At 42.0% G+C, this 11,872-nt stretch overlaps 3 protein-coding genes across 3 annotated transcripts; 2 read left to right on the top strand and 1 right to left on the bottom strand.

Moving 5' to 3' along the window:
• Positions 1-1,495: 1,495 nt before the first annotated feature.
• Positions 1,496-6,268, top strand: hapstr1a (HUWE1 associated protein modifying stress responses a). Its single transcript, XM_061303281.1, has 5 exons — positions 1,496-1,887; positions 2,877-2,957; positions 3,410-3,477; positions 3,564-3,774; positions 4,097-6,268. The coding sequence occupies exons 1-5, from the start codon at positions 1,692-1,694 to the stop codon at positions 4,408-4,410; spliced, it is 870 nt and encodes a 289-aa protein (XP_061159265.1). The 5' UTR covers positions 1,496-1,691; the 3' UTR covers positions 4,411-6,268.
• A 515-nt stretch (positions 6,269-6,783) lies between these two features.
• Positions 6,784-9,747, bottom strand: dctn5 (dynactin 5). Its single transcript, XM_061303282.1, has 6 exons — positions 9,571-9,747; positions 9,360-9,428; positions 9,150-9,268; positions 8,831-8,942; positions 7,392-7,494; positions 6,784-7,308 (listed from the first exon to the last, which is right to left on the bottom strand). Exons 1-6 carry the CDS (start codon positions 9,616-9,618, stop codon positions 7,211-7,213), a joined length of 549 nt encoding a protein of 182 aa, XP_061159266.1. The 5' UTR covers positions 9,619-9,747; the 3' UTR covers positions 6,784-7,210.
• A 716-nt stretch (positions 9,748-10,463) lies between these two features.
• ndufab1b (NADH:ubiquinone oxidoreductase subunit AB1b) lies at positions 10,464-11,818 on the top strand. The gene is made up of 5 exons (XM_061302464.1): positions 10,464-10,666; positions 11,075-11,191; positions 11,266-11,353; positions 11,414-11,529; positions 11,607-11,818. The coding sequence occupies exons 1-4, from the start codon at positions 10,496-10,498 to the stop codon at positions 11,503-11,505; spliced, it is 468 nt and encodes a 155-aa protein (XP_061158448.1). The 5' UTR covers positions 10,464-10,495; the 3' UTR covers positions 11,506-11,529; positions 11,607-11,818.
• Positions 11,819-11,872: the final 54 nt, after the last annotated feature.

The raw sequence follows: 11,872 nt of genomic DNA, 5'->3' as shown, positions 1-11,872 counted from the left end.
TGTATTTATATCCGTTGACACTTGGATAGATATGATCACAATACTAACACAAAAGTGATATTCTGAGAACCGGTGGACGTACATTCATTTGTCAGTTTGAAAAGGTCCAGCAACAAACGTCCGAGCATATGTCATCACGTTAGCTTGTGCTCATCTTTGTCGGCTTTGGCGAACTCCGCCACGAGAAATGTCAATTGATAATAACCCTTTATGTCTGTGATGTTACCAGCGCGCGTGGTCCATGTTTTTATGTTATTTACACGAGAACATTTTTGAGTATTAACAAAATGGCCACCTGTCAATTTTGAGAGGAATTAGGACGGTGAGGAAAATGTGAATTTACGTTCGTATCAACACGGAACTGGCACATTTAGCGCATAAAGTGGGCGATCTTAAAAAAACACCAATAAGTCAATTTTATAAAAATACTCGAGTTCTACAATAACTCCAATAATCAGATAAATTTGAGTTGCAGTCGCCACACAAGCATAGTTGTTGACTCGTGTCTCTCTATTAATAGACCCAATGGATATTAGGCAATAAACTAACATTAGAATTCACATCGGAATACATAACGTGTGTTGTCATCTAAAAAAGAAAATGTAATAGCATTGAGAAACACTTAATAAAAATGCCACCTTCTAGTAAATTTACCTCTAATTCTTTTCAGTATTCCAGCTGACTTTGAGCGAAACGTGGTCCCTGAACCGGTCCCCAGTTAAAACACAAGAGAAACATTTGACAACCTAAAATGCGTTGGAAAAGAAGCATACCCTTCGTTCCATCTTTGTTGCCGGTCCATGCCATCTTCGTGAGGCGGATCTTGTTTGTTTTGAACTTGTCAAGAGGGGCAACTCTTAAAATAAACGTATGCTGTACTTGAGTGTGACGTCATGCTCGTATCGCCCCATCCGCCTCGTTTGCTGTGTATTGCTCAGAAAAGCACTCGTTTTTTATGTTTTATGCGTATATACAGACATCAATGGTATATTAAAAAAACGTAATTTAAACAAATAAATACCCTACGCCATCAAAAGCAGGAAAACAGTCACTTCTGTTGGTCATGTAATTGCGTTTGTATTTTCCATGTTTAATTTTTGCACGTTACTGCATTTATTGTACAAAACCAAACAACAGAATAACGACGCCTTTATTACATTTATTTCAAAACAACTCAAAAAGTAAATCATAGCGATGATAATTCAAAAGAGCACAAGGAATTCCAAAATAACGCCATTTTGAGCATTATCATTTAATTTCAAACATTATTTACATGTGGCATTGTAGTTAGAAGACGCTTGCGCTCTCTTACAAGCTTTCGGAATGAGGTTCTTTTGTGGCAGCGCAGTGAAGGGCAAGTCCAGGACGCAATGGACTTGTGACTCTGGAGATAAACCCCGCCTTTTTTGTTATATTTGACCAATCACCGTCAGGTTTAGGACGCTGGGGCGGGACTAAGTGAACAACAAGGTAGCCTACGATTGTATATATCCCTGACGTCTGCAACTCAGAAAATAGTCGGCTAAGCACAGCTTCAGAAATGGTCGAGATACCGTAGAGCACAATCTAGTGCGAAGTAGTGAAAAACGCTCTATTTTTTTCCTCAAAGACTCTCACGCAGTTCGAAATATCAGCCACATACGTACCCTCAACTCTTACAAGTAAGGTTTCTCCAAGTTGTTCGCGTATTCATGGAGGAGAAGAAGGAAGACGGCGACTCGGAGATCCAAGAACACGGACCCGAGCATTGGTTCTCAAAATGGGAGCGGCAGTGTTTGGCCGAAGCGGAGCAGAGGGAGCCGAGCGAGGAGGAGGCCGACAACGACCAGGATAAACTATGGCATCTTTTTCAGAACTCTGCCACCGCCGTGGCACAGTTATACAAAGGTTGAAGCCGTCGCTTTCTTGTGTGTCTGCCTGTTAGCATGATGACATCGTCAACCGAGCCTTTAGCTTGTTGATTAGCAACTTAGCTCAGCCTTACTGACATTTTGATACATTGACCAAACTCTGTCTGACTCGCTGGTGTACACAGCAACGTGCACAACCGATCGAGCAGTGCATCATTTACATAAACTTGTCAAACGCGAAGATGAACTATGAACTTGATTGATGGCCATAAGTTGGGAAACCGAAAGAGCCCCGTGTTGCTTCTTGGGCGAACATAACAGCGTCTGTTCAAGAAAACCATCAACAACAAATCCACAAATGCCGTCATGTCAATATACTAGTTTGATGATTCGATGGTGGACCATTTTGTAACCCGTCGCTAGCCAAGCTAGTTACAAAATGGCGATGGTAACAACAATCGTATATACGCGACATTCCCAGATGACAGTTTGTTCAACTGTCAGCGTTACCATCTGTTTTCCTCGCCGTTACATTCCACGTCTCGCAGAATGGCGACCAAAGTTAATCAGCCCAGCACACATGCTCGCACTTAGACACCCGGTCAGCTGCTGAGTGTACACTTATCGAGACAACGTGTAGCTTAGCCAGCCTTCCAATCACAAAATGGCGTGAATATTATTAGTTGCCTGTGTGAAATTCCCTTCGCCCTCGTCCAGTTCCGACTACCTGCTCGTGTTGACCATCGATGTCCATATTTTTAGAGCTTGTTGTGTCCACCGACATATGTTTGACATTGCTTTGCAACTTTACTGCTGAGAGGACACTTAAGCTGGTGAGCGGAGCGACTCCTTTCTTTGCTGCCAAGCTCGCGAACTGTTTATTTTGGTGCGAGCGACTTTGTACACCCAAGATAAAATAGCTTCATCTTGCTGTGCTTCTTGGATCTTTAGCTGCCTCGTGTTGTCATATCTTGATAACCCAAATGACCACCCCCTTTCGCCCCTCTTGTATCCCCCCCCCCAAAGATCGAGTATGCCATCAACAAGGCCTGTCACTGTGGGTGCCATTTCAGAATGCTGCAACAGCAGTCACAAACTTATACAAAGGTACCACTGCCACCTCACCATCGTTCTACTTTGGAGTTGGAAATACAGCCGATAACCTGTCAGATTCAATAACACTGTATACACAGCACATACAATGGAAACCTTTAAGGTCAAGTAACATCATTTCTAAAATGCTCAAAAGTCTTGATTTGTTTCAATTCAGAATACCCAAGACGTAATGGGACAAAAAAAAACAACATTTGTACATAAACAGATTTAAAAGTCTGGGATGTATGACCAATACCAACGTTACTGTCTTTTTACTCTTCTGTTACAATGTTAGGAATTCGCCAGCTCCAGCTACACAAATGCCCTGTCACGCTAAGAATGAGATTGCACTGGACTTTGTTCTGTAGCCTTTGTAGAGAGATCACAACATATTGTGTAAAAGCATCCGAAAGCATGTTTTTGTAAAGTTTTATTTTTTTCCACTGTAACTTCAATCATCTTAGAAAGCGTCGATGCCCATCAGAGAAGCTTCGACAGGGGCATCCAGATAGGACACCAGCGGCGTAATAAGGTTAGCCACGTATTAGTGTTAAGAAAAAATAGGCTGGGGGAAAAAAAAGCCTCTGAATTTCTTGTCATTTCTACACCACCTTGTAGGACATGTTAGCCTGGGTGAAAAAGCGCCGGAGAACCATCCGCAGGGAGGATCTTATCAGCTTCCTGTGTGGCAAAGCACCTCCACATAGGAGTAGCAGGGCCAACACAAGGCTGGCCATGGTGGCACCCAGCCGGGCTAACTCGCCGGTTGAGACCGGCTCGTCTGTAGAAGCCGACCTCCAGCCGTTCAGGGAGGCCATCGCACTCCACGGTAAGCAAACATCGAATGTGACTGCGTTTCCTTACAAATGAGTCACTCAGTCAAACTGAGGAAGCAGTCTTCATCAGTGAGCGATGATTCAATGGCAGGTTCCCACTGTGTGTACAAGTGTGAGACAGAAAATGTCTGTCCGCATGTGCTTCCGAGATAAAGTGATTCAGAGCGGGCCGGTCGTGACAGCAGGAGGCCACTCAGCCGGGTTTGCGAGCGAGAATATCTCTGAGCTCGTTCTCGTTTTTGCTTTAATGGGGATGGAACATCCGCCTTGTTTTGGAAACTTATTTGACTTAATTCGCCGATCTACCATTTGTAGGTCTGAGCGGCGCCATGGCGAGCATCAGCGTGCGTTCGGGCCCCCCGGGGTCTCCTACGCACGTAAGCGGGAGCAGCGGAAGCGGCGCCGGCGGAGGGGCTTCGTCGGGCTCGGCGGCGCTTTGCCGCGGCCGACGCAACGGCCTTCTGGACGTGGACTTGAACACTTTCATCTCTGAGGAGATGGCGCTGCACTTGGACTCTACCGGCTCGGCGTCGGCCGGCGGAGGAGGTGCGGCAAGGAAACGAAACTCCACCCAGTGCAGTGACGTCATCACAGACTCGCCGACTCACAAACGCAACAGGCTGATCTGAGCCGGGGCGAAGCTTTCCGCTAAGACGGCGGGACTCGTCGTCTCCCTTCCTATTCTCAAATCGGAGCGCGTTGCGTGCACCCGCTCCACCGTGTTGGAGGGATCCTAGCAGTTGTCCCTCGGTGAAGACACACTGTGCTGAAGCCACTTGATTCTTGACACATTTGTGCCCTTAACCCCCCCCGACCCCACCCACCACCTTAATAAGGAAGTAAGGTGTTACCGAGGACGTCAAACGCTTCTTTCTGTTACTCGCTGCTCACTCGCGGCCCACATTTGATGTCCTTCCGACGCTTCAACCACTTTCTCTTCTTTTACCGCCAGTGTTAAACATTATTTTTCGCTGTTTTCAACAGCGATAGCCAAATCTTAAGTTTCACGCCTTTTTTTTGTGTTATTCTAGTATTTGTTGAAAACATTTTTTTTTTCCCCCCAGATAAACCACCCCCCTCCCACCCCGCCCAAATTTTCAGTCTTATTCTAAAAAGCAGCTGCTGCTCTTCTATGTGATTGCGCGACGTTTTCAATAAGTTGCAATAAGGCTTTTTGCACTTAAGGTTTCATGCAAACAAAATCGGCTCTTCCATCGCATCGCAGTTTGTAAGCGTCCGGCGATTCTAACGCGGACGCAGGCGAGCGCGTTCCGTTACGAGCGGCGGAGTTCTCGCTTCTAGTTCTCGTTTGTTTTGTTTCCATAAAAGTGAGAACGCCGGTCTTGTAAGAATCAAAGGAATTCGTCACTAAAAAAAAGACAATAAAGGCCTATTATTTAGTGACGCATTCATTTCCGGTCAGGTTCTGATGTGTTGGAGACATTTCCCCTTGAAGTGAGCCACTGTTGATATCAGTGGCAAAATATATGTCAGTTTTGTTGACACTTCAAATCTGTTTTACTTCAGCTCTCATACTCCTGCATGATTACTGGCTCGTCTTATTGTCTCCATTTTTTTTTTGTCGTAAAAACAATGAAAAGTGGGATTTCATTCGACTACACGGCCTCTGACCACATGTTATAAAGGTGTTATTGCTGAGGGCTGTTTTGTTTGGATTTGTACAGTTTGGGAAAAAAAGTGTTAATTTATCATAGGAAGGATTTTGTTTTTCAATAGGAACTTCCCCTAAAACTAAAACACTTAATCTATGGAAGTTTTAGTCCCTTAATCACACATGGGGAAATATTTTAGAACTTCCTCAGGGGGGGTCTTGTTAAATTGTGGCAAAAGAAAAAAAAAAAAAATCCAACCAAACAAATGTTTATTCTATATTGTAAGCATTTGCTGTTTAAATATTTTCAGACTTATATTGCAATTCCTCTGAGGTTTTATTTGTTTTCAAATTGTATGGCGGGCCAGATCCAATGTTCTTGAGGGCTGTATGTTCCTCACACCCCCTTTGGCTGAATGTGTCACAATATGGTGAAAGGAGGATTTGTTGGCAGCCTGTTTCAAATTGGGCAGTTTTTTTGGATGATTTGCTTAGCTTTCCTTTTCCACACGCTTTACTCTGCTCAGTGGTTTAACATTCACTCGCATCTGCAGCACTTTTGACTGAAAGGCAACACGGTGGTTGTTGCACGTCACATCTGTTAAAGTGTGACGTGTGTGTGTGTGTGTGTGAAGACAAGAGCTACATTTCAAAACAAAACCATTTGGAATTTAATCCCAACTCTTGGTTTTTGTCACTTTCTACAACAGGCAGACTTGAGCCACATGTTTGAAGACTATCATCAGCTCTTTCTTCATACACAATTGTCAAAAAAGTAATAAATAGCTAATCTATATACTTAACATTTAATTGTTGGTATAATATATGTGGTTCGCAATGTAAAGCTGAAATAAAACAATTGAGTTGCAACTTGACTGAGGCACTTTTTTTGGGGGGGGGGGGGGGAGTGGCCTTTGTATTTGATTTGGATTATTTTTTGTTCTCACAGCTACGTAGATATTACAAGACACGTAACGTACATAAAGATGATAGATTAAGAATTAACAGTGAAAACAATTTCACGCAGTTCTACTTCTAGTCACTAGATGACGCTACAGTAAACCCTTTCCATTTTCTCACGTTCCCTATATTTGCGTCCTCCCAGAACCGCAAATTGGCAGTTAAATACACACATATATACATATATGTACAGATATATACTATGATAAACATACATCTGCACATATATAATATTATAAAGGTTATTTTGCAAATACAATGCATTTGCAAAATAAACTTCATAATACACTACTGTGTTGTACTTGACACAATACCAACCGCAAAGTATCATGAAATTCAGCCATTTTCTACAGTGTTTATTCTCAGTGGCGCTTGAGCTTATCTCATCTTACAATTAGATATGAAAGGAATGACTGACAAATGCAGCAAATTCTTTCAATATTTAATTTACCAAGATCACACGAGGCATTTCTAGGAGTGGATGAGATGCTGTCTCTTGCTCAATGACATCACGCAAATGTACACTGTAATGAGGAATCCCATTGTTCAGTTCTAGTGTTTCTTCCAACAGCGTTTTGGTCCAAGTTAGTCTTATCTGACTTCCTCAAAGTCATAAGTTCCTTCAAAAGATGCATTCTCCTTCCTTCTTTCTCTCTGATACATAATGTGACATCAAATTACCTTATGATATAAACAAAAGGGACAAAAAAAGGTTTGGTGATTTTTCAAGGCACAGCACTTCACTTCAGCACAGAAGCTCTGCTTTTAGGGATTCAAAGGCATCCCTGTGCATGCAGACAGCGAGCTGGACCTTGTACAAATAAAAGACGGTTGTAACTAAAAAGACCTTGCAACCTTTATATCTGGCTGAGGGGAAGAAACTTCTGGTAGTAGCTCTTAGTGACGTCAATCATCAGGTCCTGTGTGCATTCTGGAAGCTCCCCGGAAAACAAACCTGAAAGGTTTAACACATAAAATATTCACAAAGAACAGAATAAAAATTCGGAAGATGCATGTGTGTGTGTGTGTGTATGAGACCTGGGCATCCAGAAAAGACGGTAAAAGGAGGCACCACTGTCTCAGGAGGAAGGACAGTGTTGTCCAAGATCTTGCAGCAGTCTTTCAGCACACAACGGCGACCCTAAAAAGATGACAAATACTAAATGAAAAAAGTATATAATCAAATGTATATTTGATTCATTCATTTCTTTTTGTGCTCTGTGACTCAAGATTACTATGGCTGATAGATAACTAATAATTAAAACACTGCATCTTTACTCAGAGACTAAAATCTGTCATGGAGGAGATTCTTCAACACATGTACATTTACAAGAGTATTTATTAAAAATTTTTTAAAAAAAATCTAATTATGTGAGCTATTTATCACTATTCATAAAAATTGCTCATACAAACTATATATAGTATATACTGTGGATATCAAAAGTCTACACATCCCTGTTCAAATGCCAGGTAAGAAAATGAAACAATAAATAACAGTAAGAAAAGAACATGAGAACAGCAAAAATGATAAACTTACACAGAAAATTTCTAAATATGACTTATTTCAGTAGTGTATCAAAAATATACCTTCATATTTTCAAACGCCAAATAATGACTTTCCAGGATAAGGATTTCCAGCTTGAAAAAAAAAAAAAAAAATCTCTCTGCGTCCTCCGTTGTAATTTTTCCAAGTGGTCCGAAATGTGAAATGTTTTGTCTGGACGGAATGCTAAATTATGAAATCTCAAATTGCTTCACTTGAAGCTGTAAACACTGTAGTTTCATTCAATTCAATTGAAAGAAAGAAAAAAAATTCAAGAGTGGGAAGTCAAAATTAACAACCGAGATCATTTGGGGTCTAAATACAGAGTGACATTTGACATCATTTCACTTTTCCCCCCAAAACATGAATATATCGCCCTCCTCACTCACCATTGTATCCTTGGACATGCTCCCCCATACCTCAAAGAACTCCTTGCCCCAAAACCTGCCACCCGAAGCCTCCGCTCATCCAATTCTCACCTTCTCCACGTTCCTAAAACCAAGCTGCGCACCATGGGCGACCGAGCCTTCTGCTATACAGCCCCTACACTGTGGAACTCCCTCCCCGACCACCTAAGAGCACCCCAATCCACTGACACTTTCAAAACTGGACTTAAAACTCACCTCTTTACCTTAGCATTTCCGTAATTTTTCTCATATCTTGGTTGTCGTCCAGTTGTTCTAAACTTGTCCTTGTTTTGTTTTCTTGTTTTTTATCTGCCATGTAGCACTTTGAGATTCCCCCAAATGTAAAGTGCGTTATAAATATAATTTATTATTATTATTATTATTATATTCATGAAATACAATAACTGTGTGTTGTTCAGTGATTCCACAGCAACTAAAAAAAAAGCATAAACTCTGCTTTCATCATGACTTGCATGTGATCGACTAGAGCGGGTGAACCCCTGTTGTGTGTCTGAGAGCAAACTCACAATAACGCAGTTCTTGCCGATGTGGACGTAGGATCCGATCTGGGCTGCGTTCACCACGCAGTCCTCCTCGATGAACACGTGGTCGCCGATGTGAAGTGGGAAGAAGGCCACACTGAGGAATCGAATTTAAAACACATTTTCCAATATTACCCAGTCACCCACTTTTGTACAGAAAAAAACAAAGAAATTGTGTTGTTCAAAAACATGTAAATCATCTTTTCATGTGACGGAAGCGTCTAATCGTTTCAGTAGTACATGTGCGTACATTGTATTAAAACACAACATTGTTCACCAAATAATACATAAAAATATTTGTTACCCTTTGCTGAACTTTTTGAACGGTGGACGAATGACACTCCTGCTTTTAACCACACAATGTCTGCCCACCCTGACATTAGCCAGGTCCCCCCTGATGATGCAATCATTCATAACGATGGTCTGGAGGAGAGAGTGAAACAAAAATTAAACCCACAACGTAATTCATAAAAAAAATACACAATTCATCTTATCACTGTATACTTCAACTTACTTTGCCATTAAGTACGATGTTTTGACTTCCGCAGAGCACCGACTGCCTGCTCACCTTGTTGCCAGACGCCTGAAATTCATAATTAATACGATATTAATATCAACAGATATCGCTTAGGTTAACACAATTGATGCCATTGCGGTCCAACGCCCCATCCAGCTAGTTAGCTACATAGCACACTAGCTAACAGCGTTTAAAAAGAATAATTTACCGTCTCAATGTATTCCGCTTTGTTGTACAATATTTCAGACAACTCCATGGTAGAAAAATAGCGGAGCTATTTATGAAATGATAGAGGAAAGGCAAATGGGAAGCATTTGTTTTGTTAAGGTCCGCTTCTTCGACTGACAGCTGAATTGGATTGATGATCAGACAGTATAAATCGAGTAAAGTCTTATCGATTGATTTGACCATACACAACAACGGAATATTCCATTAGAATATGTTTCTATTTTTTTTTGTTTAACAGGTTTGGTATCGACGCATAATAATTGTAATTTTAATGAATAATGAATGTACTTTGTCAACTTAATCAATTGTGTAGTTAGAATTTGATTAGTTTTGCCTGGGATTTTAAAAGAGCTGTTAATGTATGTTGTTCTTTTTGAATAAGTATATTTTTATTTTAATATCTACAAAAAAACATGAAAGAAAGCCAAACAAATATAATTTTGCCTGTTTTTAAATAAAGATAACATCAAATAATCTGAATTGCACATGCGTACTAGCGAGCCCTTGGCACGACGTCTTCTTCCTCGCGGTGCATGCTGGGTACCTGCCGACTTCTTCCTAGTGATGTGCATTCCAGTTCTTTTAGGTGAACTGAATCCTTAGAATAAATTCACTCAAAAGATTCGTTCTTCGATGAACATTTTAGAACAGCGAACTGCGCATGCGGTCGCGCCGTTTTCGGACAAACACAAGAGCTGGGGCGCAAAGGACCAACTCGCTATTTTTTGGGGGTCAGAAATAACATTAACGGTTGCAACAAATCACCGCTGCTTCGGTGTCTTGGGCATATGAACTGAAAAAAGAACGAATCACTGTAGGAAGTGATTCGTTCACTCTCGTTCACTGATAAGATCCGTTCTTTTGAACCCATCGTTCACTCACGAGCCTACACTACTTTTCCCGTCATGGCGTCCCGTGCCCTGCAAAAATGTGTCCGCTCTCTCGCCCGACCATCGCTGCGGCTTCTGTCCGCTAACTTGGCAATGAGAGCCGCTCCGATCCCTGCGGCAGCTGCTCTCCGACCTCTCTCTTTCGCCGCAGCCAGCCGGAGGACGCGCTGGCTCTCCCAGAACCCCGTGAGTATCCCCTATCATTGAGTTGCTGTGGCCTAGCGTGTGCCGCCATGACCTACCGACGCCTTTCAAAACAGTTGCGGTTACATAGCACGAGAAAGCTCATGCTGGATAAGTGATTAACGGGGTGGGCAATTAAAATACCATGCCGTGACCAGTTTCTCAAAATCGGCAATATGTATGCCTTACGTATGGCCCCACGTCAGTCAGTTTGGCTAGCTTGCTAACAAAGTTGGAGCTTCATGTTTGTAAGGTGGAATGGATGTTACTCATTTTGTTTTGACCGCAACGATTTTAGTCAGTCGAGTATTTCACTGGAGCTCAATAGGCCGAATCGGAGATCAAAACAATGAAGAAAAATATTTAATAACATTGCATTGATGGAGCTGCCCCCCCCCCCCCTGCTTCCAGATCTCCTCAGGCGTTCTATGCAGGCAATACGGCGACCTGCCTCCCCTCACTCTTGAGACCATCAAAGATCGCGTCATCTATGTCCTCAAGCTCTACGACAAGATTAACCCCGAGAAGGTCAAGTCATGTTTATACACTGAAAAACAATCCAAGCATAGTTTGTAAACACTGTGTCCTTGAACGCCCCTCAGCTGGAGACGACCTCCCACTTTATGAAAGACTTGGGTCTGGACAGCCTGGACCAAGTGGAGATCATTATGGCCATGGAGGATGAGTTTGGTGAGTGTTTTGTCCATTCCTTCCTGTAGCTATTGATTAATCAATTCCTCACCTCTGCAGGCTTTGAGATTCCCGACGCAGAAGCAGAGAAGTTGATGACTCCTTCGGAGATCGTACAGTACATCGCAAACAAGAAGGATGTGTATGAATAGAATAGAAATAAAAATCCACTAGAGGCAAGTCTTTCATGGGACATTTAGCACCGTATTATTCCCCAGAGTTTGACTTTTTTTTTTTTTTTTTTTAAACGCAGTGTCACATCGTTCAACCTTCACAGCAAGACATCACCAAATGTGTCCACGTCCTGTACTCGTGGTGTTATCGGGATCTGCTCCTGCTGCAGTCTTGCGTTTGTATTTAAATGAACAGCTGAAATAAAATGTCTTTGTTGCTTCCCCCCCCCCCCATTCCACACATTTGTAATTCTTTTGAGTTGATCAATAAAGAAATCATCTCGGTGTAAAACACTTTTTTTTTTTTTTTTTTAAACTGTTTAATTAGAGTTTGAATATTAAACAT

This window comes from Syngnathus typhle, linkage group LG17, assembly GCF_033458585.1.
Source record: "Syngnathus typhle isolate RoL2023-S1 ecotype Sweden linkage group LG17, RoL_Styp_1.0, whole genome shotgun sequence".
NCBI classification, from domain to species: Eukaryota; Metazoa; Chordata; class Actinopteri; order Syngnathiformes; family Syngnathidae; genus Syngnathus; species Syngnathus typhle.
Note: the sequence above shows the minus strand (reverse complement) of the source record. Positions and strands in the feature narration are given on the sequence as shown.

Excerpts from the sequence above, each read along its gene's own strand:
- hapstr1a (XM_061303281.1), top strand. The coding sequence starts at position 1,692 with ATGGAGGAGAAGAAGGAAGACGGCGACTCGGAGATCCAAGAACACGGA. Across the intron at positions 1,888-2,876 it reads CGTGGCACAGTTATACAAAG|ATCGAGTATGCCATCAACAA; the intron begins GTTGAAGCCGTC and ends CCCCCCCCAAAG. Across the intron at positions 3,478-3,563 it reads GACACCAGCGGCGTAATAAG|GACATGTTAGCCTGGGTGAA; the intron begins GTTAGCCACGTA and ends ACCACCTTGTAG.
- dctn5 (XM_061303282.1), bottom strand. The coding sequence starts at position 9,618 with ATGGAGTTGTCTGAAATATTGTACAACAAAGCGGAATACATTGAGACG. Across the intron at positions 9,269-9,359 it reads ACATCGTACTTAATGGCAAA|ACCATCGTTATGAATGATTG; the intron begins GTAAGTTGAAGT and ends TCTCTCCTCCAG. Across the intron at positions 7,495-8,830 it reads TCGGCAAGAACTGCGTTATT|GGTCGCCGTTGTGTGCTGAA; the intron begins GTGAGTTTGCTC and ends TCATCTTTTTAG.
- ndufab1b (XM_061302464.1), top strand. The coding sequence starts at position 10,496 with ATGGCGTCCCGTGCCCTGCAAAAATGTGTCCGCTCTCTCGCCCGACCA. Across the intron at positions 11,192-11,265 it reads ACAAGATTAACCCCGAGAAG|CTGGAGACGACCTCCCACTT; the intron begins GTCAAGTCATGT and ends AACGCCCCTCAG. Across the intron at positions 11,354-11,413 it reads GGCCATGGAGGATGAGTTTG|GCTTTGAGATTCCCGACGCA; the intron begins GTGAGTGTTTTG and ends TCACCTCTGCAG.